Source organism: Mobula birostris, chromosome 18 (genome assembly GCF_030028105.1).
Source record: "Mobula birostris isolate sMobBir1 chromosome 18, sMobBir1.hap1, whole genome shotgun sequence".
Taxonomy (NCBI): Eukaryota; Metazoa; Chordata; class Chondrichthyes; order Myliobatiformes; family Myliobatidae; genus Mobula; species Mobula birostris.
The window spans coordinates 67,210,150-67,235,307 of record NC_092387.1 but is presented as its reverse complement, the minus strand read 5'-3'; the positions used below and the strand labels follow the sequence as shown (position 1 = coordinate 67,235,307).

At 45.2% G+C, this 25,158-nt stretch overlaps 2 protein-coding genes across 3 annotated transcripts in view; one reads left to right on the top strand and one right to left on the bottom strand.

Annotated features, from left to right (window-relative positions):
* zswim8 (zinc finger, SWIM-type containing 8) overlaps positions 1-2,375 on the top strand; it is a 186,559-nt gene extending 184,184 nt beyond the window's left edge. For both annotated transcript variants that reach the window (XM_072282863.1, XM_072282862.1), the window contains one exon: positions 1,256-2,375. In XM_072282863.1, coding sequence (XP_072138964.1) covers positions 1,256-1,462 — 207 coding nt within the window. In that variant the 3' untranslated portion in view covers positions 1,463-2,375. The remainder of the gene's footprint in view (positions 1-1,255) is intronic.
* LOC140212191 (bifunctional heparan sulfate N-deacetylase/N-sulfotransferase 2-like) overlaps positions 1,863-25,158 on the bottom strand; it is a 566,492-nt gene continuing 543,196 nt past the window's right edge. The window contains exons 11-18 of the mRNA XM_072282865.1: positions 20,850-21,032; positions 18,169-18,265; positions 16,887-17,010; positions 14,939-15,113; positions 13,315-13,485; positions 9,278-9,387; positions 7,516-7,618; positions 1,863-3,786 (exon numbers count right to left, since the gene is read on the bottom strand). Coding sequence (XP_072138966.1) covers positions 3,661-3,786; positions 7,516-7,618; positions 9,278-9,387; positions 13,315-13,485; positions 14,939-15,113; positions 16,887-17,010; positions 18,169-18,265; positions 20,850-21,032 — 1,089 coding nt within the window. The 3' untranslated portion in view covers positions 1,863-3,660. The remainder of the gene's footprint in view (positions 3,787-7,515; positions 7,619-9,277; positions 9,388-13,314; positions 13,486-14,938; positions 15,114-16,886; positions 17,011-18,168; positions 18,266-20,849; positions 21,033-25,158) is intronic.

The window sequence follows — 25,158 nt, the reverse complement described above, 5'->3', positions numbered from 1 at the left end:
AAATTGCCCTGTGAGTAGGCTAGAGTTAAATTGGTGTGACTCGGCAGAGCCTGTTCCATGCTGTACCTCTAAATAAATAAACAAAAGCAGTAGGTCTGAGAAGCATCATCTGCAGTCAACACCCAAAGGGCATCTTGCACACCCACAGTTTTTAAATGTCATTGAATTGTACAGCACTGGTCCTTGTTGTCCAGTAAGCGAGACCTGGCTGCCCACTGCTTGGCCCTCTCCCATCCATGTACTAATCTGAACATTGCTAATGTGCATGATTCACCCACTTCTTCTGGCAGTTCAATCCAAATATGTGCCATTTTTACTTGAAGAAACTATCCCCTCCCCATGTCCCTTTTTAACCTCTTGCCTCTGATCTTAAACCTATGCCCTTTTGTTTTTAGGACTCCCGTCTGGAAGAAAGATCTTATCCACCATGGGTCTCCCCCTCAATCCCCTACGTTCCAGGGAATAAAATCCTTGTCTACACAACCTCTCCTTGTAACTCACTGCTCCCCCCCTCCCCCCCCAAATGAGTCCAGGCAACACCCTGGGGAATCTTTTCTTCACTCTTTCTAGTTTAATAACATCTTTTCTACAACAGAGTGACTAGAACAGATACTGGCTGCAGTTTAAATTCAAACATTTAAAATTAAGTTTTCAAAGGTTAGGACTTTACTTCCTGGAGTGTAGGAAAATGAGGGGTGTAGATAGGGTAAATACAAGGAGACTTTTTCCACCGAGTTTGGGTGAGTCTAGAACTAAAGGTCATGATTTAAAGGGGAACTTCATTAGTGAGAGTGTGGAATGAACTGCCAGTGAATGTGGGTTTGATTTTAACCTTTGAGAAGTTTTTGTAAGTGTATGAATGGAAGGGGTGTGGACGGCTATGGTCTTGGTGCAGGTTAATAGTTGGCATAGAGCAGATGGCCTGTTTCTGCACTGTAGTGTTCTCTGACACTGTCTCCACCTGTGTGCAATACTGCGTGACGGAGCAATTTTAACACAATCTTTTTAAACATAGATAAAAACAGTTGGAAATGCAAATTCAGAGTGTGTCCAGTGGAGGAGGGAGCCACTGAGCATCATTATTAGTCTTCATCTGGAGTACAGTGACAGAGGCACTGTCGGGCAGCTTGGCTTGGACTAACCAGGGCTGCTAGTTCTCTCTGGAACAATCAGTCACTACAATTTAGCCGCACTGTGTGCATTGCAGACATTTTAAAATGAGATACTTACTTAAAACAATTCCATCTCTTCACAGTGCATTCAGTACAGACTGTACCACATAACACCGGCTGATTATGACGATTTTGTTAACATCATCCGCAGTGCACGGAGCGCGTTCTGCTTGACGCCGGTTGGAATGATGCAGTTCAACGAGATCCTTCAGAATTTAAAACGTGCTAAGGGTCAGAGCAAGGACTTGTGGCAAAGAATCTCATTGGAAATGGCAACCTTTTCTCCTTGATGTCTGCTGCTTCGTGCGGCTTTAGGTTTAATATTTTTAACCTCACCATCTCTCTCCCTTCCCTCATAAATCACCAATCTGATAGCCTTTGCCTGCCACATTCCTCCCCACTGTCACAAAGGCACATTTTTAAAATTGCTGTTGTGAATTGTGACTTGACGTCACCAAACTTCACGATTCTTTCCTCTCTCTCCAACCCATTTTAAAAAAAATGACTTTTGTATGAAGTAGTCAATATTCATGTACATGTCCTTAACTATGTTTATAAAGGCTGCGAGATGCGGTCTGGGTAGAGGAGGTGGTCCTGGAGAGAGGGCAAATGGACAGTTTATTCCAGCTGGACAAATTATTTCTTCAATCTGTTAATTGATGGCTTGAGACAAAGCACAAATGATTACATCCACCCTGTATAAGATTGTGCTTTTTTATTTATCTGGGTTGTGTGTGCATTTTTTTTGGGCCTTTGTTTCTCCACTATTAATGTTTTTTCATACTTAAAGGATTTTCAATTGTTTAAAGAAAAACAATATTCAGATTCCAGTAACTTTGAGTTCTGGGATAGTTAAAAGCTTTGACACATTTTAAAGTGTTACGGATTAGCTGAAGCGTTGAACATTAGCCACAGACCACCCGTCTTCCTCGTGTAACCTCTTCAATATTTTTCAAAAGAGGACTTCTTCCTTTGATGTGTGCAGTCCACATCAGTTCTATTCCCCTTGAGCCAGTACAGGTGGTCCCAATACTGTCACTGCCTGAGAACAGTGTTTCTGTAGCTGGCTCTGTTGACGACAAGGTGGTGTGGATTGGGGGGGTTGGGGAAACTTATTATTCAACCATTCTGTGCTGTGTTGAATACATACACGATTATTTTTGATTAAAGTACACAAGAGAACTGCAGTACACTTGAACAGACCCTCTATTATTTTTAAATGCTTGGCTGCAGAATGGAGATGCTTACATCAAATTTACTGATGGTAACAACAGATCAAGGAAGGTGCAATTATCTTGCCATTGATTTTTTGGTTTTAATTCACAGTTGTGAGGATTCCCAGGCACGTCTGCTCATTTTGGCTGGACTGGTTTTCAATATAGTATGTACAGAAATGTTCTTGCTCCAGCCAGTATTTAAGGCCTTACAAAGTACATCACATTTAACCACACAAAATTTACACCCAAAAAAAACCTCGCTCCACTGAATGCTGCATCTCAGAACATACGTTCAGCTGTTTGAGAGTAAAATTCTCCAATAACATCATTCAATGTGAATGACACACAATAAGTGAGATGTACTGGGAGATGAAGTAAGTCCAACATAAATGTTTTGGGGTGGGGGGGGGGGTCTTGGTTCTTGCTACATATTGTTCTGTTCGAAACAAGAAGCTGAATCCTCACTGGCCCAAGTTTAAAACTGCTAGGTGGCCGCGATTAAAATGTAGTAAGTCTAACTGTAGTAATTCTTTAGACAGTACACAGATAGAGAAAAGTGGCTTTTCTTTAAACACTAGCACTGATTACTCTTCCTTTTAGAAACTAAATTTGCACACAACTTTCCAGATACCAGAGACAGTTGGGAGCATGAATGATGAGGTAACGATGAACTACAACCCTCGTCTTGGTGTACTGTCCACTCCCCCCCCCCCCCCACGACTGCAGCTGTGAATTATTGCCCCAAAAAAAGGAAATATGTACAAGTTTAATAATTAATTGGTATCCACTGTGATTAGTACCTGGTTTTACAGCAAGTGTTAGTTACACACTGTGCTGGGTAGAAATGTCACCGTTTTAGTGGACAGGACACTACTGGTGTCACAGCAGCTGATGTAACAATCATTCCACAGTTTGACAAGGGATTATACTTCCAACACTATGGGGCAGGTGGGTTGTACTCTTCAGTATTTGAAAGTGGTCACATACACTGTAAAACCACTACTGGCCCAGCACGAGGTCCCGTGGCTGTGGCTTGTGCAAAGTACTTCCCGCCGTAGGCCCTCGCTGGCAGCTCACCGACTCAAACGCTGCCTTCAGTCAGCAGGTCAGGGCTCGAGGATGGCGGCTGCTCTCTTTTTGTCCCCGGGAACCTCGCACCGAACTCAACACTGCCTTCCCCTGAGGTGCTGTCCGCGGGTGGCGCCAGCTGAAAGGAAGGAAAGATTTCAGCAGGCGTTGGCAGAGCGACAGCAGTGGGTTGGGCCCCGAGTTCAGCTCCAGCTGCTGTGTTGTAGCTCCTCTCTCAGCCAGCTGGGCAGCGCCTGACCCAATCGGTTCAGCTGCTTCGACAGTTCAATGTTGTGTTCCTTGTAATAGTTCATCAGGAATGTTCGTGACTGAGGAAGGCGAGAGGAAAAGAAAATGGTTTAGCTTGTGATATCACACAGCTACACAAGTTCAAAGTACATATATGTTACCATTGGAATGAATGATTCATTTTCTTGTGGGCATTTACAGGAAAAATGCAATAGAATGTATGAAAATCTATACAGAAACAAAGACAGTCAAAACAAGTGTACAAAATGTGGGCATCTGACCGAGAATGACCCAGCTCGCCCCAAGTAATTCACACCAGAAAATATTCCTGTTGTCAGACTGCAAGCTCTTGCTCAGATCACAGCACAATACAACATCTAGCAACCGCTTGCATGTCATGATTTTCATCATTTCTCTTTTAGAACAAACAATACATGGCCTTCAGCGCATAATGTTGTACCAACCTTTTAACTTACTCTAAGATCAATCTAATACCACCCCCCCCCCGACATAACCCTCCATTTTTCTATCATCCATGTGCCTCTCTGATGCACCTGCCTTCACCACCACCTCTGGCAGCGCGTTCCACACACTCACCACTCTATGTAAAAAAAAAAAATTCTCTGATATTCCCCCGCAAACACAAGGGACATGTCTATCCATGGCCTCCTGTAAAGATGAAGCCACACTCAGGTTGGAGGAACAACACCTTATATTCCGTCTGGGTCGCCTCCAACCTGATGGCGTGAACATCGACTTCTCTAACTTCCGCTAATGCCCCACCTCCCCCTCGCACCCCATCCGTTATTTATTTATATACACACATTCTTTTTCTCTCTCTCTCCTTTTTCTCCCTCTGTCCCTCTAAATATACCCCCTGCCCATCCTCTGGTTCCCCCCCCCCCTTGTCTTTCTTCCCGGACCTCCTGTCCCATGATCCTCTCGTATCCCCTTTTGCCAATCACCTGTCCAGCTCTTGGCTCCATCCCTCCCCCTCCTCCTCCCCCTCCAACTTTCAAATCCCTTACTCACTCTTCCTTCAGTTAGTCCTGTCGAAGGGTCTCGGCCTGAAACGTCAACTGCACCTCTTCCTACAGATGCTGCATGGCCTGCTGCGTTCACCAGCAACTTTGATGTGTGTTGTCTGATATTCCGCTGTACTTTCTGTCAATCACTTCAAAATTATAACCCTTGTATTATCTAGTTCCGTGCTGGTTTAAGGTCTCTAGCTGTCCATCCACATACATCTTAAACAGCTCTACCAAATCACCTCTCATTCTTCTCCTCTCCAAAGAGGAACGCCCTAGCTTGCTCAGCCTTCCTTCATAAGGCACACTCTGTAATCCAGTCAACATCCTGGTAAATCTCCTCTGCACTCTCTCTAAAGCTTACACATCCTTCCTGAAAAATGTGACCAGAACTGAGCACATACTCTAAGTGTGGTCTAACCAGAATTTTAGAGAGCTGCAACATTACCTCACAACCTCCTGCCTTCTCCCCGTATCCCTATCTATCAGCCTCTGCCTTAAATATATCCAATGACTTGACCTTCACAGTCACCTGCAGCAATGAATTCCACAGATTCACCAGTCTGGCTAAAGAAATTTCTACATCTCCGTTCTAAAATGACACCCCTCTATTCTGAGGATGTATCCTCTGGTCTTAAGACTCTCCCACCATGGGAAACATCCTCTCCACCTCTACTCTATCAAGGCCTTTCAACATTTGATAGGTTTCAGTGAGATCCCTCCTCATTCTTCTGAATTCCAGAGCGTACAGGCCCAGAGCCTACTTTCATATAAAATTAGTATCTCGATTTATCTTACTAGATCTCAACCTTTTCCATTGAGAAGTTTGCTGAAAAACTAGGGCCAAGAATAAGCCAAACCTAGTTGTACCCACCTGCCCCCACCCACCCCTTCCAGTTAGTCGAGTTGGACATAAAGTTCAGAGTGGGGCAGGAAAGAACAGCAGGGCTCCAGCAGCACCAAACCCATGCTCCGGAAACACCAAGAGCTTTTGTGAGGAGGAACTTCACAGGTAGTCTAAAGCTGGTCTTTCCTTAAGCTGTTTTTTAATAGTTTCTCAATATTGGAGACAATTAGAAACACTTTCAAGTGGTAAAATAAGGGAAGTTTACTTGACCCACTTGATTCAGGGCCTCACATAGGATCGTGAATTGAACTGAGTTCTGCTGTTGGAGCCTGTGTCCTGAAGTCACTGAATCCAGGATGTGTGTACCTGGGAGCAGCTGAATGCTGGCACTGGCATTTCCCACAGAATTCCAGCCACAGCAAGCTCAACTTGGCCCATTGCTCCCTGTTTCTAGAGAACATCTGCCAAGGAGAGGAAAAAACTGCCCATCCTCCCCAGTCCAGTTCTTGAATCAATGCCATCACTCTACTGGATGGAGATTCCTTCTGGACAACGGCTCTACGTGGATAAATATCAGATATTTATGTCCAGCAATGATCTGTCTGTTTTTCTCATGGCTGATATAAAGGGGCATAATTTCAAAGTGATTGGAGGAAGGTAAAGGGAGAATGTCCAAGCTGGCTGGGGTTTTTGATTCTGCTGGCTGCCTTACTGAGGCAATGAGAAGTAGAGAAGTCAAAAGGAAAAGGGAATTTCATTGAAAATAAAAGAACCCTGATGGGACTGGGCAGACTAGAATCGGGGGTTCCCTACCTTTGTTATGCCATGGACCCCCACCATTAAAGCAAGGGTCTGTGCACCCCAGGTTGGGAACCCCTGGACTAGATGTTCCTGATGGCAGGGAAGCCCAGGGGTCACTACCTTAACGTGTCTGCAAAAGAACTGGATGGATTGCGAGAATGGGCAAAGACCATAAAATGTAGGAGCAGAATTAGGCCATTTGGCCCATCAAGTCTGCTCTGCCATTTCATCATGGCTAATCCATTTCCCAAGGAAGTGGCAGATGGAATAAAGGCACTGACTACTTTCTAAACAGGGAAAATCAGAGGTGCAAAGGGATTTGGGAGTCCTCGTGTAGGATTCCGTAAAGGTTAACTTACAGATTGAGTTGGTGGTCAGGAAGCATTCAGTTTGAGAGGACCAGAATACAAGAGCAAGGTTGTGATGTTGAGGCTTTTAAGGCATCGGTCAGACTGCACATGGAGTATTGCGAGTAGTTTTGGGCCCCTTACCGTAAAAAGAATGTGCTGACATCGGAGAGGGCCCGTAGGAGGTTCACAAGAATGATTCCGGGAGTGAAAGGGTTAACGTATGAGGAGCATTTGATGGCTGGTAAAGAATGAGAGGGGAATCTCCCTGAAATCTAGTGAATATCGAAAGGCCTTGATGGAGTGGATGTGAAGAGGATGTTTCCTGTCGTGGAGAGTAGGACCAGAGGGCACAGCCTCAGAAAGCAGAGATGAGGAGGAATTTCTTTATCCAGAAGGAAGTGAATCTGTGGAATTCACTGACACGGACGGCTGTGGAGGCCAAAACACTGAGTATATTTAAAGCAGAGGTTGACAGGTTCTTCATTAGTCAGGGCATAAAAGATTCTGGGGAGAAGGCAGGAGAATGGGATTGAGAGGGATCATAAATCAACCATGATGGATTGGCAGAGCAGACTCGAAGGGCTAAATGACCTAATCGATGTCTTATGACCAGGGGCTAAGGGTGAAAGGTGAAATATTTGGGGGGGGGAGTTCTTCACTCATGAAGCAGCAGCCATTCTTTGATCTCATTTACAAGTGATTTTACTGAAGGGTTACATTTCTTTCCCTTCAATGCCAAACAGCATATGAAACGTGCCAGGATGTGAGGAGATGCACACTCACCAGTGAATCCATCTCTGGGTATTTCCTCCCTTTACTCTTGCCGAGACACTTTGACTTTCCACCTTCTGCAACTTGGCACCAAAAGTTCTTGTTGTCATCGTACCTGGAATGAGAAGACCTGAGATTACTGACAGAAAACGCTATTCGGTTATTTTATTTACAGATTCGGCGAGGAACAGGCCCTTCTGGCCCAGCAAGCCACACCATCCAGCAACTCACTTATTTAACCCTAGTTTAATCACAAGATGATTTGCAATGACCAATTAATCTACTTACTGGTACATTGGAATGTTGGAGGAAACTGGTGCACCTGGAGGAAACCCATGGGCTGATGGGAAGAACGCACAAACGCCCTACAGACGATACTGGAATTGAACGCTACCTCCTGAGTTGTAATAGCATTGTACTAACTGCTGTGCTACTGTGGTATCCTGTCACACACCTAACGACCGCTGCTACATTCCTCAAAAGCAACAAGGCCTTCACAAACAGGTGCAGGAAAGGAAATCTGTTCAGGAAGATTGTCACTGTCACAGCAGCCTTCTATCTCCGAAGTCGCTGTCACCCTGCCCCTGACCAACATGCCACAGTAACTTCCGGGTGCATGTAAATGTCTATGGCAAATTGAGTTGATCCTTGATCCTCCCAAACAGGTTAGATTGATCTGCGTGCATGGCATGCACAACAAGGCTCTCTGCCACTGCATTGTTGTTCTTGGCATCCTTCAGCTTGCGGTGGTACACTTCCGAGAGCGTTTGTGATGGTTGACCCAAGATAGATGAAGGAGTTAACCACCTCTAGTGTGTGATGGTGACGGATGGGAGGGAGCCAACCCCCTCTAGATTGTGACCATCGATGGTGATGGTGGGAAGGAGTCAACCCCCCCTCTAGAGCACGACCATCGGTGACGGGTGGGAGGGAGTCAGTGTCCCAGGCCATGACGTTTGTCTTCGAGCTGATGGTCAGCCCAAACTCCTTGCAGGCTTGGGACAGGTGGTCAATGAGACGCTGCTGTCGGCCCTCTGTGTGGTGCCATCAGCAAACAACAGCTCACAAGTGAAGAGCTCTCGATTCTTGGTCTTGGAGTGAAGGCAAGTGATGGTGAAGAGTTTGCCATCAGCTCTGGCGTGTAGATCCACACTCTCAGTACACTTTCTGAAAGCACACTGAAGCAGCATGGAGAAAAAATTCCAGTGTCACGGTCAGTGCCAGAACCCAGGGCTGAAATGGGGACGTCATTTTAAGGTGATTGGAGGCTTTGTACAACTGCACTATATTCTCCAACTCCTCAGACATTGGTCACCTGTACCAATGTGCCATCAGAATGCTACTGGTCCTGACAGTGAAACCTCAGCTGCTTATGTGGCCCATCACAGTCTCCCTCGAAGATTCAATGTAAATTATTTTCAAACTACATATAGGTCACCTAACCTGAGATTCATTTGCTTACAGGCATTCACAGTAAATACAAAGAAACGCAACAGAATCAATGAAAAACTGTTCACAGCAGGAACAACCAATGTGTAAAGACAACAAACTGCAAATACAAAAAGAAAAATGATAATAATAAGTGATAAATATCGGGAACATGAGATGTAGAGTCCTTGAAAGTGAGTCCATAGGTGTGGGAACAGTTCAATGCTTGGGTGAGTGCACAAGGCAAAGGCAACTCTGATATGCTGAACACAGGACTCAAGAGGATACAGAAAGCTGGCAATGAATTGTCCAGTTGTTTACAAAGTGATTTGACGGTGATACATACATCAGTGCCTGAGTGTAATTCAGGTGAGGGGTTACACCAAGGAACTTCTGTACGCTCTCCATGACGGCAACGGGGTTGTTACGCAGCTCTAAGCCATTGACGATAAGAAGCTACGGTGAAAACAAGAAACAGCCTTGTAAGTATCTCCCAAAAGAACCCTCTCATTCAGTGTGGTATTACATAACACATGAACACCAAATCAAGACACTGTGCCCTCTGATGTTTATACTAGTCCCAGCACGTTTCCCTCTGTGCACAGATATTCCGTTTCCTACTTTACGTTTATCCAACTTTTCCTTAAATACGTTTGTACGTCTCTGCCCACCGTTCCCAGTGGGAACAGGCACTATATTGACAGGCAACAATCTGCTGCTCCTGGAGGAACTCAGTAGGTCAGGCAGCATCTGTAAAGTGGGGGTAAGGAAAGCCTGCATCAAGACACAAAAGGTCATACGACTTAGGAACAGAATTAGGGCATTCACCCCACTGAGGCAGCACTGCCATTTATTATCCCTCTCAATCCCATTCTCCTGCCTCCTCTCCGGAAACTTTGACACCTTACTAATTAAGAGCCTACCAATCTCAACTTTAAATATACTCAATAACTTGGCCTCCATAGCCATCTCTGTCAATGAATTCCAGATTCACTTCCTTTGGCTAAGGAAATTCCTCCTTATCTCTGTTCTACATGGACGTTCTTCTATTCTGATCCTGTGCCCTCTGGTCCTAGGCTCTCCCATTACAGGAAATATCCTCTCCAAATCCACTCTATCTAGGCCCTTCAATATTTGATGGGTTTCAATGAGATCACCCCTCATTCCTCTAAACCCCAGTGAGTGCAAACCTACAGCCATCAACTGCTCCTCATACACCCCTTCCCTCATCTCTATTCAGGGCCTCAATGTGAGGCAACACCTCACCTGCAAATCTGCTGGGGTCATCGATTGTGTCGGCTGCTCTCAGCACCTCCATCTCTACATTGGTGAGACCTGTCATAAATTGGGGGACCGCTTCGTCAAGCACAACCAGAGCATCCACCACATGTGGGATTTCTGGTAGCCAAACATTTTAATTCCAATTCTTACTCCTGTTCCAACACGCCTTTTCACGGCCTCCTCTTGTGCCTAGATAAGGCCAACTTCAGGGTGGAGGAGCAACATCTTACATTCCGCCAGGGTACCCTCCAACCTGAGGCAGGGTTATCGATTCCCCCTTCCAGTAGTCAAATTCCCCCTCCCCTCTGACTTTCTCACCTGTCTATCACTTCCCCCAGGTCCCCCCCACCCCTTCTCTTCCTATGGTCCACTGTCCTCTCCTATCAGATTCTTTCTTCTCCAGCCCTTGATGCTATTTGACCTGCTGAGTTCCTCGAGCGTTGTGTGAGTGTTGCTCCTCTTGCATTAACCGTTTCGTTTCCAGGATAATTCTTGTGAATCTCCTCTGGACCATCTCCAATATCAGCACACCTTCTCTTAGATAAGCAGCTTCAACACTGCCATTGGGTTCTTGAACCTGTCAAACTAATTATTGTTTCTCATTCTTACACAACTGCCATCATGCTTATTTTGCAGGTGTGTATATTAAATATATTTTCTTCAGCTTCAGGCCCTCCTCCTCCTCTTGGACAAACCATTCTGGCTTCTGCCTTCTTGGGATCTTTTCAGTTCTAACTGAACTGAACCGCCATCTCGATTTCACCCCTCTCGGACCCCACAGCTCTCCCCTCTGATGCCACAGCTCTTCCCTCTCCCATTCTAACCTCACTCCCCTCTGACCCCACAGCTCTCCCCCCAACCCCACAGCTCTCCCCTCTCCCATCCCCTCACTCCCCCCTGACCCCACAGCTCTCCCCTATCCCATTCTAAACTCACTCCCCTCTGACCCCACAGCTCTCCCCCCAACCCCACAGCTCTCCCCTCTCCCATCCCCTCACTTCCCTCTGACCCCACAGCTCTCCCCTCTCCCATTCTAACCTCACTCCCCTCTGACCCCACAGCTCTCCCCTCTCCCATCCCCTCACTCCCCTCTGACCCCACAGCTCTCCCCCCCGACCCCACAGCTCTCCCCTCCCATCCCCTCACTCCCCTCTGACCCCACAGCTCTCCCCTCTCCCATTCTATCCTCACTCCCCTCTGACCCCACAGCTCTCCCCCTCCCATTCTAACCTCACTCCCCTCTGACCCCACAGCTCTCCCCTCACTCCCCTTTGACCCTACTTCTCTCCCCATCAATCCCTCTGAATGAGCAGAGATTGGCAGGAGGTAATTTAATTCCATGCCCCCATTCCCACACTGAAATGGTTGTCCACAACCAACCCCCACCCCCCACCAGTGTTTGAAGCTACAAACTAATTAGAGGGACAGTGCCTCAGTCTGCTTGAGCAGTCTCCAAACTGACAGGATGAACACTGAATTCTCCAGATTCTGGTAACCACTTTCTCTCTGTCTCCTTTCTCTTTTTTCCCTCCTCTTGACCCACTGGACTCCATCACCTGCTCGTTCCCCTCCCTCATGCTCTCCATCGGTCCATCACCCACACATCCTTCCCACCGATTACCCTCCTCACTTCCCTTCCTCCCTGCATCCTCTCCTATCAAATCCCATCATCAGCCCTTTGTCACACCCATCTGTCATCTTCCAACTTCTGACATCATTTTCACTCTTCCCGCACACCCGCAGCCAACCTACCACACCCCCACCTGTATCCACCCTGACGACCCACGCTCAGTATTTTACCAACACATTCAGCCCTCTGCCATCACGTTTCTGAACAGCCCATAAACACCAATAAACACCATCTCACTATTCCTCTTTTTCCACTTTTTTTTATTGTAACTTAATAATTTGTTCTGCCTGCAGTGTATCACTGCCATAAAGCAACAAATTTTACGATTAATGTTAGAGTCATAGAGCACTACAGCAGAGGAACAGTTAGTGATAATAAGCCTGATCTGATTCTTTCGTTCCTGTCCTGAAGAAGAGTCTCGACTTGAAACATTGGCCAAACACCAGAGGTTCTGCAGATGCTGGAAATCTGGGTGTGTATGGCCTGTCTGGTTGAGTTGCCCACAGGGAAGGCTGTCTGTGTGTTATTGCACAGCAGTTCTATCAGAATATTTCAGTTCCGTGACACATACAAAATTCTGAAGCTATCAGCCCTAATATTATAAACACAAAAGATTCCTTAAATGTTGGAAATCCACAGTAACACGTACGTTTTATGGAAAAACTCAGCAGGTCAGACAGCATCTATGGAGGGGAATTAACAGTCGACCTTTCAGGTAGAGACCCTTCATCAGGACTGGGAAGGACGGGGGAAGACACCGGAAATAAAAGGTGGGGGAAGGGGAAGGAGGCGAGCTAGAAGGTGATCGGTGAAGCCAGGTAGGTGGGTGGGAAAGGTAAAGGGCTGGAGAAGGAAGAATCTGATAGGAAAGGAGAGTAGACCATAGGAGAAAGGGACGGATGAGGGGCACCACTGTTCATTCCCTCCACAGATGCTGCTTGACCTGCTGAGTTTCTGGAGCATTTTGTGTGTTGCTGCATATTTCCAGAATTTTCAGAATCTCTGTGCGTCTGAGTATTAATTTTTTCAAATCGAAATTGTTGCCAAAAGTGTCCTCACCTTGTAGCTTATTGTCTTGCTGTGGAAAGCTGGTTGTCATGACCTTCATACCCTCTGTATGAATGCCAACAACAGTAAGTTTGAACTTAAAAATTTTATTGACTAAAATAAATGATATACATAATAAAATTACAAGAATAATCTGTGCAAAATCTTTTCATTTTTACATTCATAGTCAATATGCTACGTAGTGTTGTATTAGATTCTTTAAGAACACTCACGTGTCCTCCCACCGCAAGGGGAGGTGGGGGGTAGTACATTGCAACAACAACAGAGGGGCTTCCTCACTCAACCTGGCCCCTCCCTGCGCAGTAGCGGAAGAACTCCAAGCTGTGCTCTTCCCCCACTGAGCCCCTAAGTCACCCAGCGAGGAGTGACCAATAACGAAGTGCTAACGCGGTCAGGAACCATACCTGGGAAGGTGGATAGTGCGCTAGCCACCTCTCAATGTGGGTGGCGTACCAGCCGGGAATCAAGCAGCGGCTCTGCAGGAGGCGGACTTCTGGAGGAGCATTTGGGCCGGCGCTGATCACCTGGTAGAAGGTGAAGTTCAGGGCAGCGGGCAGCTGGTGGGCTCGCTGGTGCTGAGGAGAAATCAAGACATCAACACTCTGCAGGAGATGTTCCTGTACCCGACGGAGCAGCAGACAGACCCGTGTCACAGCAGGGGCGTCGACGGTCGGACTAGAGTACAAAGCAAGGATGTAACACTGAGGTTTTACAAGGCACTGGGGAGTACTGTAGAAGTACTTTGGGCCCTTTATCTAAAAAGAGATGTGCTGGCATTCGAGAGGAACCACAAAGGTGATTCCAAGAATGAAAATGTTAACATATGAGAAGCTTTTGATGGGGGAAGGGGACGTTCCCTTCCCCTTTGATGGCTCTGGACCTGTACTCACTGCAGTTTAGAAGAATAAGGAGGGATCGCATTGAAACCTATTGAATGCTGATAGGCCTACAGACAGTGTATGTAGAGAGGATGTTTCCTATACAGGGCGAGTCTCGGACAAGGGGGCGCAGTTTCAGAATAGAGGGACATCCATTTAAAATGGAGATGAGAAAGAATTTCTTTAGCCCAGGGGGTTGAATCTGTGGCTGTGGAGGCAAAGCCATTGGGTATTTTTAAAGCGGAGATTGACAGCTTCTTGATTAGTCAGGGAATGAAAGGTTATGGGGAAAAGGCAGGAGAACGGGGTTGAGGGAAAATAAATCCACCATGATGAAACAGCAGAGAAAACGTAATGGGCCGAAAGGCCTAATTCAGCTCCAATACCTGACGGTCTAATTCAGCTCCAATACCTGACGGTCTAATTCAGCTCCAATACCTGACGGTCTAATTCAGCTCCAATACCTGATGGTCTAATTCAGCTGCTGGTCAATTGTGGAAGGAGATTGAAAGGCTGAGTGTTCTCATTCTGATTCTGCTGAGAGGAGACGTGTTAAGTTTGGGAATCAGAGGAAGTTATTCAACTCCTTCTATCTGGTTCAATATTCAATATTTATTACAACTGTTGATCAATCTCTTTTAATGATTAACAGCATACCTTGTGTTTGTGGGAGAAGTTTCTAAAACCCCCACCATCCTCTGCATGCAGAGATGACACTGAACTTTGCTCCTGAACAGCTGGGACCTACAGTAAGAGATTCATTCAACTAACCAATCACTTCCATTCAATATTTTAGTTTTATTTTATTCGGAGATACAGCAGGGTAACAGGCCCTTCTGGTCCAATGAGCCCACACCGCCCATTAAACTCACGTGACCAACTAACCTGCTGACCCCTGTGTCTTTGGAAAGTGGAAGGGAACTGGAGCATTTGGAGGAAACCCCCGCAGTCACGGGGAGAACGTTAAAAACCCCTTACAGATGGTGGTGGGAACTGAACCCAAGTTGCTGGTGCTGTAATAGCTAACTGCTATGCTGACTCGTACATCTTTGGAACAATGGAGGAAACTGGAGCTTCTACGCTGGCTGCTTTCTACTACGACTCTGTTCAAACAGCTGAACGTATATGTTCCCCGCCAGGGCAGGCATACCTGATACCAGGAATAAGCTCGCTCCGCAGGGTTAATCAGGATGGTGATGATCTTTGCCCGGGGTAGCAGCGCTGCAGCCCTCTTGGGGACCACTTCCGACTCAAAGTAGTTTGCACTCTTCTCAAACGTGAAGTCTGTGCTCACATTCGACGGGATTGGGAAGAAGTCCATGTACCTGAGGAATGAGAGTGGGCAACATGGAAGTAGCATGATGGAAAGCCCCTCCCGGTCACACCTCCCCACACCCAACCCATCTGGATAAGGTTCAACATTCAAGACTGTTTAGTGTCATTGTAATGTAAAGCAGAACAAAATAATTGTTACTCCCAGTCTGATGCAGCACAAAAACAAACACAATAATAAAAAAAACACAACAGAACTGCACAAAATACACACATAGATTGACTGTGTGTCCATAAAGTGACACTAGAGACAGGAGTGTCTGTACATAAGGTAACTGACAGGAAATGATAAAGTAATGGTGGTTGGGGGTGTGGAGGGGTGGGTTAGTGGGTGGAGGTGTTGATCAGCCTCACTGCTTGGGGATAGTAACTGTTTTTGAGTCTGGTGGTCCTGGTGTGGATGCTACGTGGCCTTCTCCCTGATGGAAGTAAAACAAACAGTCCATGAGCAGGGTGGGTGGGATCCTTTAAGATGTTACTGGGCCCTTTTCTGGCACCTTTCTGTATACGTATCACTGACGGCAAGGAGGCTGGCACCACCGATGTGTTGGGCAGTTTTGACTACACATTGTAGAGCTCTTGGTGCCTCACAGTGCAATGGACTTCATTAACAAGGCACCTTTAAAGCACCAAAGTCATCATCCCCAGACACTCCATGGGGGATGCAGTCAGTGAAAGTTTCCCTCCTGTTCGATGGAGAGAGCTCGATCGACAGTAACATCTTAAAGGCAGGAAGAGAGATTTGGACGGAAGTGAGAAGCATTGGGTCCAGGTCACCATTGGCAGAGCGATTAAATCTAGCGACTCGGTTATTGTTACTAGCTTCCTGGGGTCACATTGCCATGGGTTTCATCCATGGAATTCCCTCAAGCAGATCCTGGACACAGCTCATCACTTACAGGGGGTGGCTCTGGTACTTGAACCATGTTCTGTGCTTGAAAGCATTGGTCAGCAGTCAGAAACGTTTGCATTTGATGGCCATGCTATCACCCCACCTTATGGTTTCGTCACCCCATTCAGGACACTACACACTTCACTGGAGAGCTCGAAGTACCTAGGTCAGAATATTCCTTTGAGATTCATTTTCTCGCAGGCATTCACAGTAATCCAAAGAAACACAATGGAATCAATGAAAAACTACACACAAAGACGGATAACCAACGTGCAAAAGATAACAAGTTGTGCAATTACAAAAAGAAAACAAAATAATAATTTTTAAATTTCTAGCTATCTCCACTGGTACAAATTAAAACCCAACTTGAACCTGACGCCAGCTCATGAACTTGGAATTACATCTGGACCCAACCCAGCCTGGAGACATCTGCAGAATTTAAGATGCCAATAACCAGTCAGGCTCAGTATCCACATCTCAGCTTCTCCCAGCCGAGCGAAGATCTCACCATCTATTCTCCTCCCCCCAACACAGGCAGGTGTCTTGCCAACGTGAAGGAGTGTCCCATTCCCAGATGACACTCCCACCCGGCAGGAAGCCACACAGTGTTGCAGAGCCTGATGCCAATTTGAAATGGGCACCTGAGACCACCCTCACGTCAAGGGTCGAGTCACACATCTGACCCCTGACACGGCCATCACCCGCGGACTGACTGGCGCTGTCTCAGGCTGGGATGGCGCAACCCGACCGTGCTCAACGCACAGTTAGATCCCACAGGGGCTTACGTCAGCTCTGCAGCGTCAGAGGTTAGCACACTCCACTCCACTCGTGGTTGTAGAGCTCAGCACAGAGGCTGGAGTTAACAGTCCCTTACCAGTCTATTCCTTTGTGATAGTTGGCCCCATTGAAGAACTGAATCTCCTCATAGGTGACCGGACTGGGGAAATTACTCATAATTCCAGGATGCAAAGACAGAAAAAAGTGCAAAGCTGTAGTGCCTGGGGAAGAGAAGAGACATGTTTACCTGCACAGCACTTCCAAGCATCCACTTCCCTTCCATCCTTCCATTACGCATTCAACTTCAGATATATATTCCCCTTAATCACACGGTCAAATTCACAATGACATCTGGAGCAGAGGGGGCAATGCACAAGATCAAAACAGGCTACAGAGGTTGTAAATTCGACCACCTCTACAATGGACACTAGCTTCCCGATCATCGAGGACACCTTCAAAAGGTGATGCCTCAAAAAAGTGGCATCCATCATTACGCACCCAGGACATGCCCTCTTCTCATAACTACCATCAGGGAGGAGCCTGAGGACCCACACTCAGTGATTTAAGAACAGCTCTTCCCCTCTGCCATCAGATTCCAGAATGGTTCATGAACACTATTCTATTGCACTTTCACAATATTTAACTAATTTTTTACATCTTGCACTGCACTGCTGCCACAAAACAACAAATTTCATCAATGTCAGTGATAATAGACCTGATTCTGAAATCACTTATCTCACCTCAGATCAGTCTGATGTGCAGTAATTAATGTTATGAAAACACACCATCAATTTGCGTGGTTAGTTGCCCAAACCGCAGTGAGGGATCTATTTAACCAAGCTGTTACTTAGATTATGGATCATACTAATTTTGTACCTACAGCTGTGGAGTCCAAGAAATTGAGGATATTTAAAGCGGAGGCTGACAGGCTCTTGATTAGTCAGGGTGTCAAAGGTTATGGGGAGAAGGCAGGAGAACGGCTTTTAGAGAGGTAATAAATTTGCCATGATGGAATGGTGTAGCAGACTCAATGGGCTGAATGGCCTAATTCTGCTCCTATGTCTTATGACCTTGGGCATTGTTATGCTAGAGAGTTGCCCAAGCTAGAAGCCAACAGGAAGCTTTGAACTTGGTTGGATTCTTCACGCAAAGGAAGAACCTTTGGCAGTGCGACCCCCATCAGTATGACACTGAGAGCCTCAGACCCATCGGGAGATAGAGAAGCTAACTACTGTTTTAATCCCAACCTCACAATAAATTATTTACATAGTCTCCTCACGGACATTTCCACTTCTGCTAAATGCCAACGTCAATGTAACGCAGAGAGATTAGAGAGATTCTAATCACTCAACTGGACAAGATCGGAGAATGAAAGTTACCAGTTTTTTGTGGGCCCACGATGAGGAACTTGGGGAGCCTGTCACAAGTCTTTTCTTTTGACCAAATATCCTTGTGCCGTTTGTCATCGCAAGGGTTCTGAAAAACATTCAGCACTTGGAAATAATTATCAAATAAATTGAAGGGTAAAACAGACACATATACTGGGACGTACACTCCTTGGCCACTTTATTATGCATCTCCTGTACCTAATACAGTGCATGTCTGTACTCTTCTGTTGCAGTACCCCATCCACTTCAAAGCTCGAGGTACTGTGCGCTTCGAGATGCTCTTCTGCCCACCACCGTTGTAACGCCTGGTTATTTGAGTTACTGTCGTCTTCCTGTCAGCTTGAACCAGTCTGGCCATTCTCCTCTGACCTCTCTCATTGACAAGGTGTTTTCACCCACAGAACTGCCACTCACTGGATGTTTTTTGTTTTTCATACCACTCTCTGTAAACACTAGAGACTGTTGTGTGTGAAAATCCCAGAAGATCCTGTTTTTGAGATACTCAAACCATCCTGTCTGGCACCAACAATCATTCTACAGTCAAAATCACTTTGATCACATTTCTTCCCCATTCTGGCATTTTGGTCTGAATGCACAACATGTCGAACCTTGAACTAGATGGGCTACAGGAGCAAAAGGCCACACCGGGTTCTGCTCCTGGACCTAATGAAGTGGCCATTGAGTGTATAACTACCACTGTGTTGTTAGCTGAATAACTGTTCCACACAACATAAAACCAGTTACTCTAAACAAAGCGGCCAATGAAACTCCTGCTTCTATATTAAAGCTTGTTCAGATTCTTCTGTGGTGTAGCGTTGCAGAAAATCAATATGTTAAAAGAGTTTTAGAAAACAATTATTCACCAGTGGGGATTTTTCAATAATAGCAGTGTTTAAATCTCATTAATTTGCCCTTGGCATTCCTTGTAGACATAAAGACAGCTCTAAACAGCAGATAAATGGAATACTAAAAGCAACAGTAGCATTGACTTTATGTATGCTTTTAGAATAATATTTACCTTGAGAAAGCTGCTGTTTTGAACTGTCTTTATGTACAAGGATGCACCAAAGACAAAATAATGAGACCTTAGCACATTTTTTTTTTATTGTTGCGAACTCCCAGTTAGTGAATAGATTTTGTTTTTAAGTTCTTTAAGTCATTGATTATCTGTAACACTGATCTACCTTGAGTCCCATGCCACCAGGTTCAGGAATAGCTATTACCCTTCAACCATCAGGCTCCTGAACCAGTGTGGATAACTTCACTCACCTCAACCTGTGGACTCTCTCTCAAGGACTCTACATCTCATGTTTTCAGTATTATTTAATTATTAGTGTTTCTCTTCTAGTATTTGCACAATTTGTCATATTTTGCATGTTGGTTATTTGTGCACCTCTGTTTGTGTGTGTTTTTTCATTGATTTTATTGTGTTTCTTAGTATTTACTGTGAATGCCCGCAAGAAGATGAATCTCAGGGTTGTATATGGTGACGTATACTATATGAATTTTGATAATAAGTTTCCTTTGAACTTTGAACAAGAGGTTTTGCAGATGCTGGAAATCCAAAGTAACACACACAAAATGCGGGAGGAACTCAGCAGGTCAGACAACAGCATCCATGGAGAGGAATAAAGAGTTGACATATCTTTCAGCAAGATGGCAGTGCGCTCGGACGCATTGGCCACTCCGGGTCTAACCAAAGGTGCAATTGTTCATCCTCTATATCCTTTTTATGATCACTCGACACCGCTGGTTGTCAAGAACATCAAGTACTGAAGATCTATTCCCTCAGCAAGTAGCTCAATAGCGATGGACTGGACTTATTACGTACTGTAGTTGTGCTGTCACCTGGACTTGCTGCACACTGTTGACGTGCTGAGGCGGTGTGCAGTCGAAAAAAGGTGCGAGTGATTGCCTTGGATGTTTTTTCTTGTGATCACAAGAGCCTGGTGGACACTGGTAACATGGAACAATGCAAGTCAGTTTCACTGGAGAGGCTGACGGCGGGGGAGCGGCATTGCCTCGGGTGTGACTGCAAGGGAGGAGATGCTGAGGCAGTGTGGGAGAGCCCCTATCCCAGTCTGACCATGCTCGGCAGTTGAATCATACACCACAAGTTTGGAAAGGTCCTCTTTTGAGAGATCACTGCAGGAGGACGATAACTCAAGGTGGAATCCGAACTGGGTTGGGGGGCTGGCCCCTGTCAGTGCTGCCCTCTAGTGCTCACTCAGTGGAAGAACAACGTGGACCTGGACAACAACCCATGCACTACTATTCTACAGGCCATGCCATTCAGAGACACGGGCTATTTTTTTTTGTGATTGCATGCTTTCTGCTATCAAAGCCATATGTACGATACATTGTGTGCTACTGGTAATGAGTTTTGCACCCTGGCCCTGGAGGGACACTGTTTTGTTTGGCTCTAGTCATACATGGTTGAATGATAATTAAACTTGAACTTTTGACCCAAGACCCTTCATCAGGACTGGGAAAGAGGGGAATAAGCAAAAATCTTGTGATTAACTGTAATTTCACAAGAAGGAAGAGTCACCAGAAGGTTTAATACAGAAGCAGCAATTTAATTATATTGAAGTAAAATTATTGGCAGCTAAGTGCTAACCTGAACAGGCTGATGCAAGGGGACACACAATGGTTGCGTACACTTTTCCTACCTGCCACACAGGGTCCTTCTCCTCTGGGAAAAGCTCAAAGTATCTGGCGGCCAGTTTGACAGGAGGCAGCGTCTGCAGCTTCAGGTTAGTCCAGCACTGCACGAACTTCACCAGACTCTCAAAGGTGTACAGGCCAAGCCGGTCATTGCCATAGTTTGACAGGTGAGTCATGAAGATGCTGATCTGTAAGGTAAAGGGAAGTGGTAAGCTTACGTACATTCAGGTGTACTGCTGTGTAGCGGACAGGATGACTCTACAATGGGTAGTCTAAAACTGCCCAACGCAATACCAGCACCAGCCTACACACCATCAAGGACTTAGATACAGAAAGGTGCCAGAGAAGGATGATGAAGGATCCCAGCCACCCTGCTCATGGACAGTTGGCCACACTACCGTCAGGGAAGGGACAACATTGCATCCACACCAGGACCACCAGACTCAAAAACACAGGATATATACATCCCAAAGAGGAAGATGTATTCTAGAGGAAAGATAACACAACCAGGGCTAACAAGAGAAGTCAAAGCCAACATAAAAGACAAAGAGAGGGCATATAATAGAGCAAAAACTAGTGGGAAGTTAGAGGATTGGGAAGCTTTTAAAAACCAACAGAAGGCAACTAAAACAAGTCATTAAGAAGGTAAATATGGAATATGAAAGTAAGCAAGCCAATAATACTAAAGAGGATACCAAAAGTTTCTTCAGATACATAAAGTGTAAAAGAGAGGCAAGTGGATATCGGACTGCTGGAAAACAATGGAATACAGTGTCGGGAAGTGTATGGTCATGCACTTGGTAGAAGAAATAGTTGACTATTTTCAAAATGGAGAGAAAATACAAAAAACTGAGGTGCAAAGGGACTTGGGAGTCTTTGAGCAGGTTCCCTAGAGGTTAATTTGCAGGACGAGTCTGTGGTGAGGAAGGTAAATGTGATGTTAGCATTCATTTCAAGAGGACTAGAATATAAAAGCAAGGATGTAATGCTGAGACTTTATAAAGCACAGGTGAGGCCTCATTTGGAGTATTGTGAGCAGGTTTGGGCCTCTTATCTTGGAAAGGATGTGCTGAAACTGGAGAGGGTTCAAAGGAGATTCACAAGAATGATTCCAGGATTGAATAGCTTGCCAAATGAAGAGCGTTTGATAGCTCTGAACCTGTATTCACTGGAATTCAGAAGAATGAGGGGTGACCTCACTGAAACCTGTCAAATAGAGAAAGGCCTTGATAGACTGGATGTGGAGAGGATGCTCCCTTTGGGGGAAGAGTCTAAGACCAGAGGGCACAGCCTCAGAATAGAGCGGCGTCCTTTTAGAATGGAGATGTAGAGGAATTTCTTTAGCTAGAGTGGTGAATCTGTGGAATTCTTTGCCACAGACAACTGTGGAGGCCAAGCCTTTATGTATATTTAAGGCAGAGATTGGGGCTGAGAGGAAAATTGGATCAGTCATAATGAAATTTGACGTGCCAGATGGCCTAATTCTACTCCTATATCTTACGGTCTAAAAACAGTTACTTTTCTGAAGCAGTAAGGCTGATCAACACCTCCTTCCCATTTACCCACACCTCTACAGCCCCCCAGACCCACTTCTTTATCATTCCCTGTCTGGGTCACCTTATGTACAGACACTCCTGTGCCTAGCTTCAATTTTTGGATATACAATCAATGTACAGAACCTTGAAGTATTCAGCTGCCACAAAGAATTTTACATTTTACTGTCTCATTTTCTAACTTTAAGATATATTTAAGTAGGACTTTTGAGCTAATCTACAAAACATTGTTCATCATGTCAAATCAAAAGAAAAAGTCTAAAACCTGTCAACAATTTACTAAAAATCAAAAACAAAAATTGATGTCAAAAAAGTATTCATCCCCTTTGTAATCACTACAGTAACTTCCTCAGGTGCAATTCTGTATATTACCTTATCAACTCACTCAATTTGTTGATGTAGAAAGATTGGAGGATCACCTGAATAAATACCCTCTCTCTCTGTGAGGTCCAGCAGTATGGGAGATTTTCAACAGACCAATCCAAAATGAAGACAAAAGAGTATTCAGGACAAGTCAGGGAAATGATAAAAGAGAAGCACAAATCTGGGGACAAGTACAACACCATCTCCAAGGCACTGAACATACCTCGCAACTCAGTGCAGTCCATTGTGAAAATGTGGAGAAAATGTGAAACCACAGCCACACTGTCTAGGTTAGGCAGCCCCTCTAAACATTCGCCAGAAAAGAATGGCACTAGTAAGAAAGGCCACTGTGACGCTAACAGTCGCTCTGAGTGGGCTGCAGAACTCAGTGGCTGCAACTGGAGATGAAGTTCGTGGCTCCACAATCTCTAAGGCCTCACACAAAAAGAGTAAGAATGGCAAAGAAGCAGCCTTGGCTTTTAAAAAAAAAGCACATCCTTGCCAATGAAGATTTTGCAAAGCTTCACTTAAAAGATAATTTAAATATGTGGAAGAAGGTATTGTGGTCAGATGAGACTAAAGTGGAACTTTTTGACCTTAACATTAGCAGTACATGTGACATAAATCTAACACTGTGCATCAGCCAGGCAACACAATCCCTACTGTAAAGAATGGTACGGGGATGCTTTTCAGCAATAGGGACTGGAAATCTGGTTAGGATAAATACAGAGAGATCCTGGCTTAAACCCTGCTTGCCTCTTCCAGAAAGCTTAAACTAGGGAGGAAATTCATCTTTCAGCAGGTCAATGACCCAAAGCACTCTGCCAGAGCAACCATGGAGTTTCTCCAAATGAAGAAAATTGATGTCCTTGAGTGGCCCAAAGTCCTCACCGTAACCCAACTGAACATCTCTGGCAAGACCTCAATATTGCTTCCCAGCTAAGCTGACACAGCTCGTGCAATTGTATCAGGAGAAATGGGCAAATCTTTTTCCATCTCATTGTGCAAAGCTAATAGAGATTTATCCACAAAGACTACTGGCTGTAATAGGTGTGAGAGGTGGTTTAACTAAGTACTGAGTAAAGGGGGATCAAAACTTCTGAAATGCTGACATTTCAGGTTTTCATGCTCCCTGTTTTGGGGCTCCACTGTGCCAAAAAAGGAGTACATGATTCACAAATAAAATTCTCAATTAAATTGATCAAAATCGCTGGTTGTAATACTCATTTATGTGAGCAAAGAGTTGGGTGATGAATACTTTTATAAGGCACTGTTTATAAGTTAACTTATATATTTATATTTAGTTTTTTTATTATTGTCTTTATCTTATTTTATTTCTTTTTTTGTGATGCACTGTATCCAGAGTAACAATTTTTTTCTCATTTACACTCATTTGCTGGAAATGACATTAAACAATTAAACAAGTGGCAAACCCATGTACATCCAAGTACCTGTGATGTTGGCCATGTCCATGTAATGCTCTGGTAAAGGTTTTACTGCCCGTTTTAAGGTATTTCACGTAATGGTTCTTCTGTAGAAGCAGTAATTTCTGCTGGCAGTGTTTGGGTTACTGTTAAAGATAAGAGGTGCTTAGGAATGTGTGTGTCATCCAATCAGGAGGGTGGAATTGGGAGAAGGTTGTAGAAAACGCTGGGGAGCAGCTTTTGTTACAAACACTGAGGTGAGTAGAGGTCTTCTCTCAGCAGGAGATGGAGAGAGAAGGAGCTTAAGAGGACCAGCCTTAGGATCCGTTCCGGCAAGAACGCACGATCTAATGAAGCGCATGAGGGGGACTTTTTACCAGGGAGCTGTGAATACATTGGAAACAACAGCTTCTGGATGATTTGAGCTCCATCTCTGCACATTTGACTGTTTAATTATAACAGGCCCTTTTTGTTTTCTTCCTTCCTTCCTTCTTCCTTTAATAACTTCTTGGTTAAATTAACATTCTTAAATATATTTTCTTTATAACTGTATGCCACATACGATCTGTTATTTCTTGCCAACGGGTGATTGCGGGGGCAGTAAATCACACAGCTTTCACACAAACCAGGGTTTGGGTGGGCAAGACATCCCAAACTCACGGGTCTGGCGGGGCCAGAGTCACATATACCCTGGACATACGGAGCCTGAGAAAGGAGGGTTCCTCGCCGTGGTCTCCAGTGGCTGTTAGTGAGGGGCTAAAGAGTCGCATTTCCAGAGACATCCAGTAAAAAGGGTTTCACCTATAAACTAAAACCCCAGTTCTGACTTGGAAAACTGAGAAAATAGAGACCTGAAATCTGTGAATCTCAGAGTCTACTGGGGAAATTGGAGCCTCAACATCTGCTAATCCATGAGTTTGCTGGAGACTGAAGATGGCCAGTCCTGGGGTTAGAGAACCACGTATATGCACGGA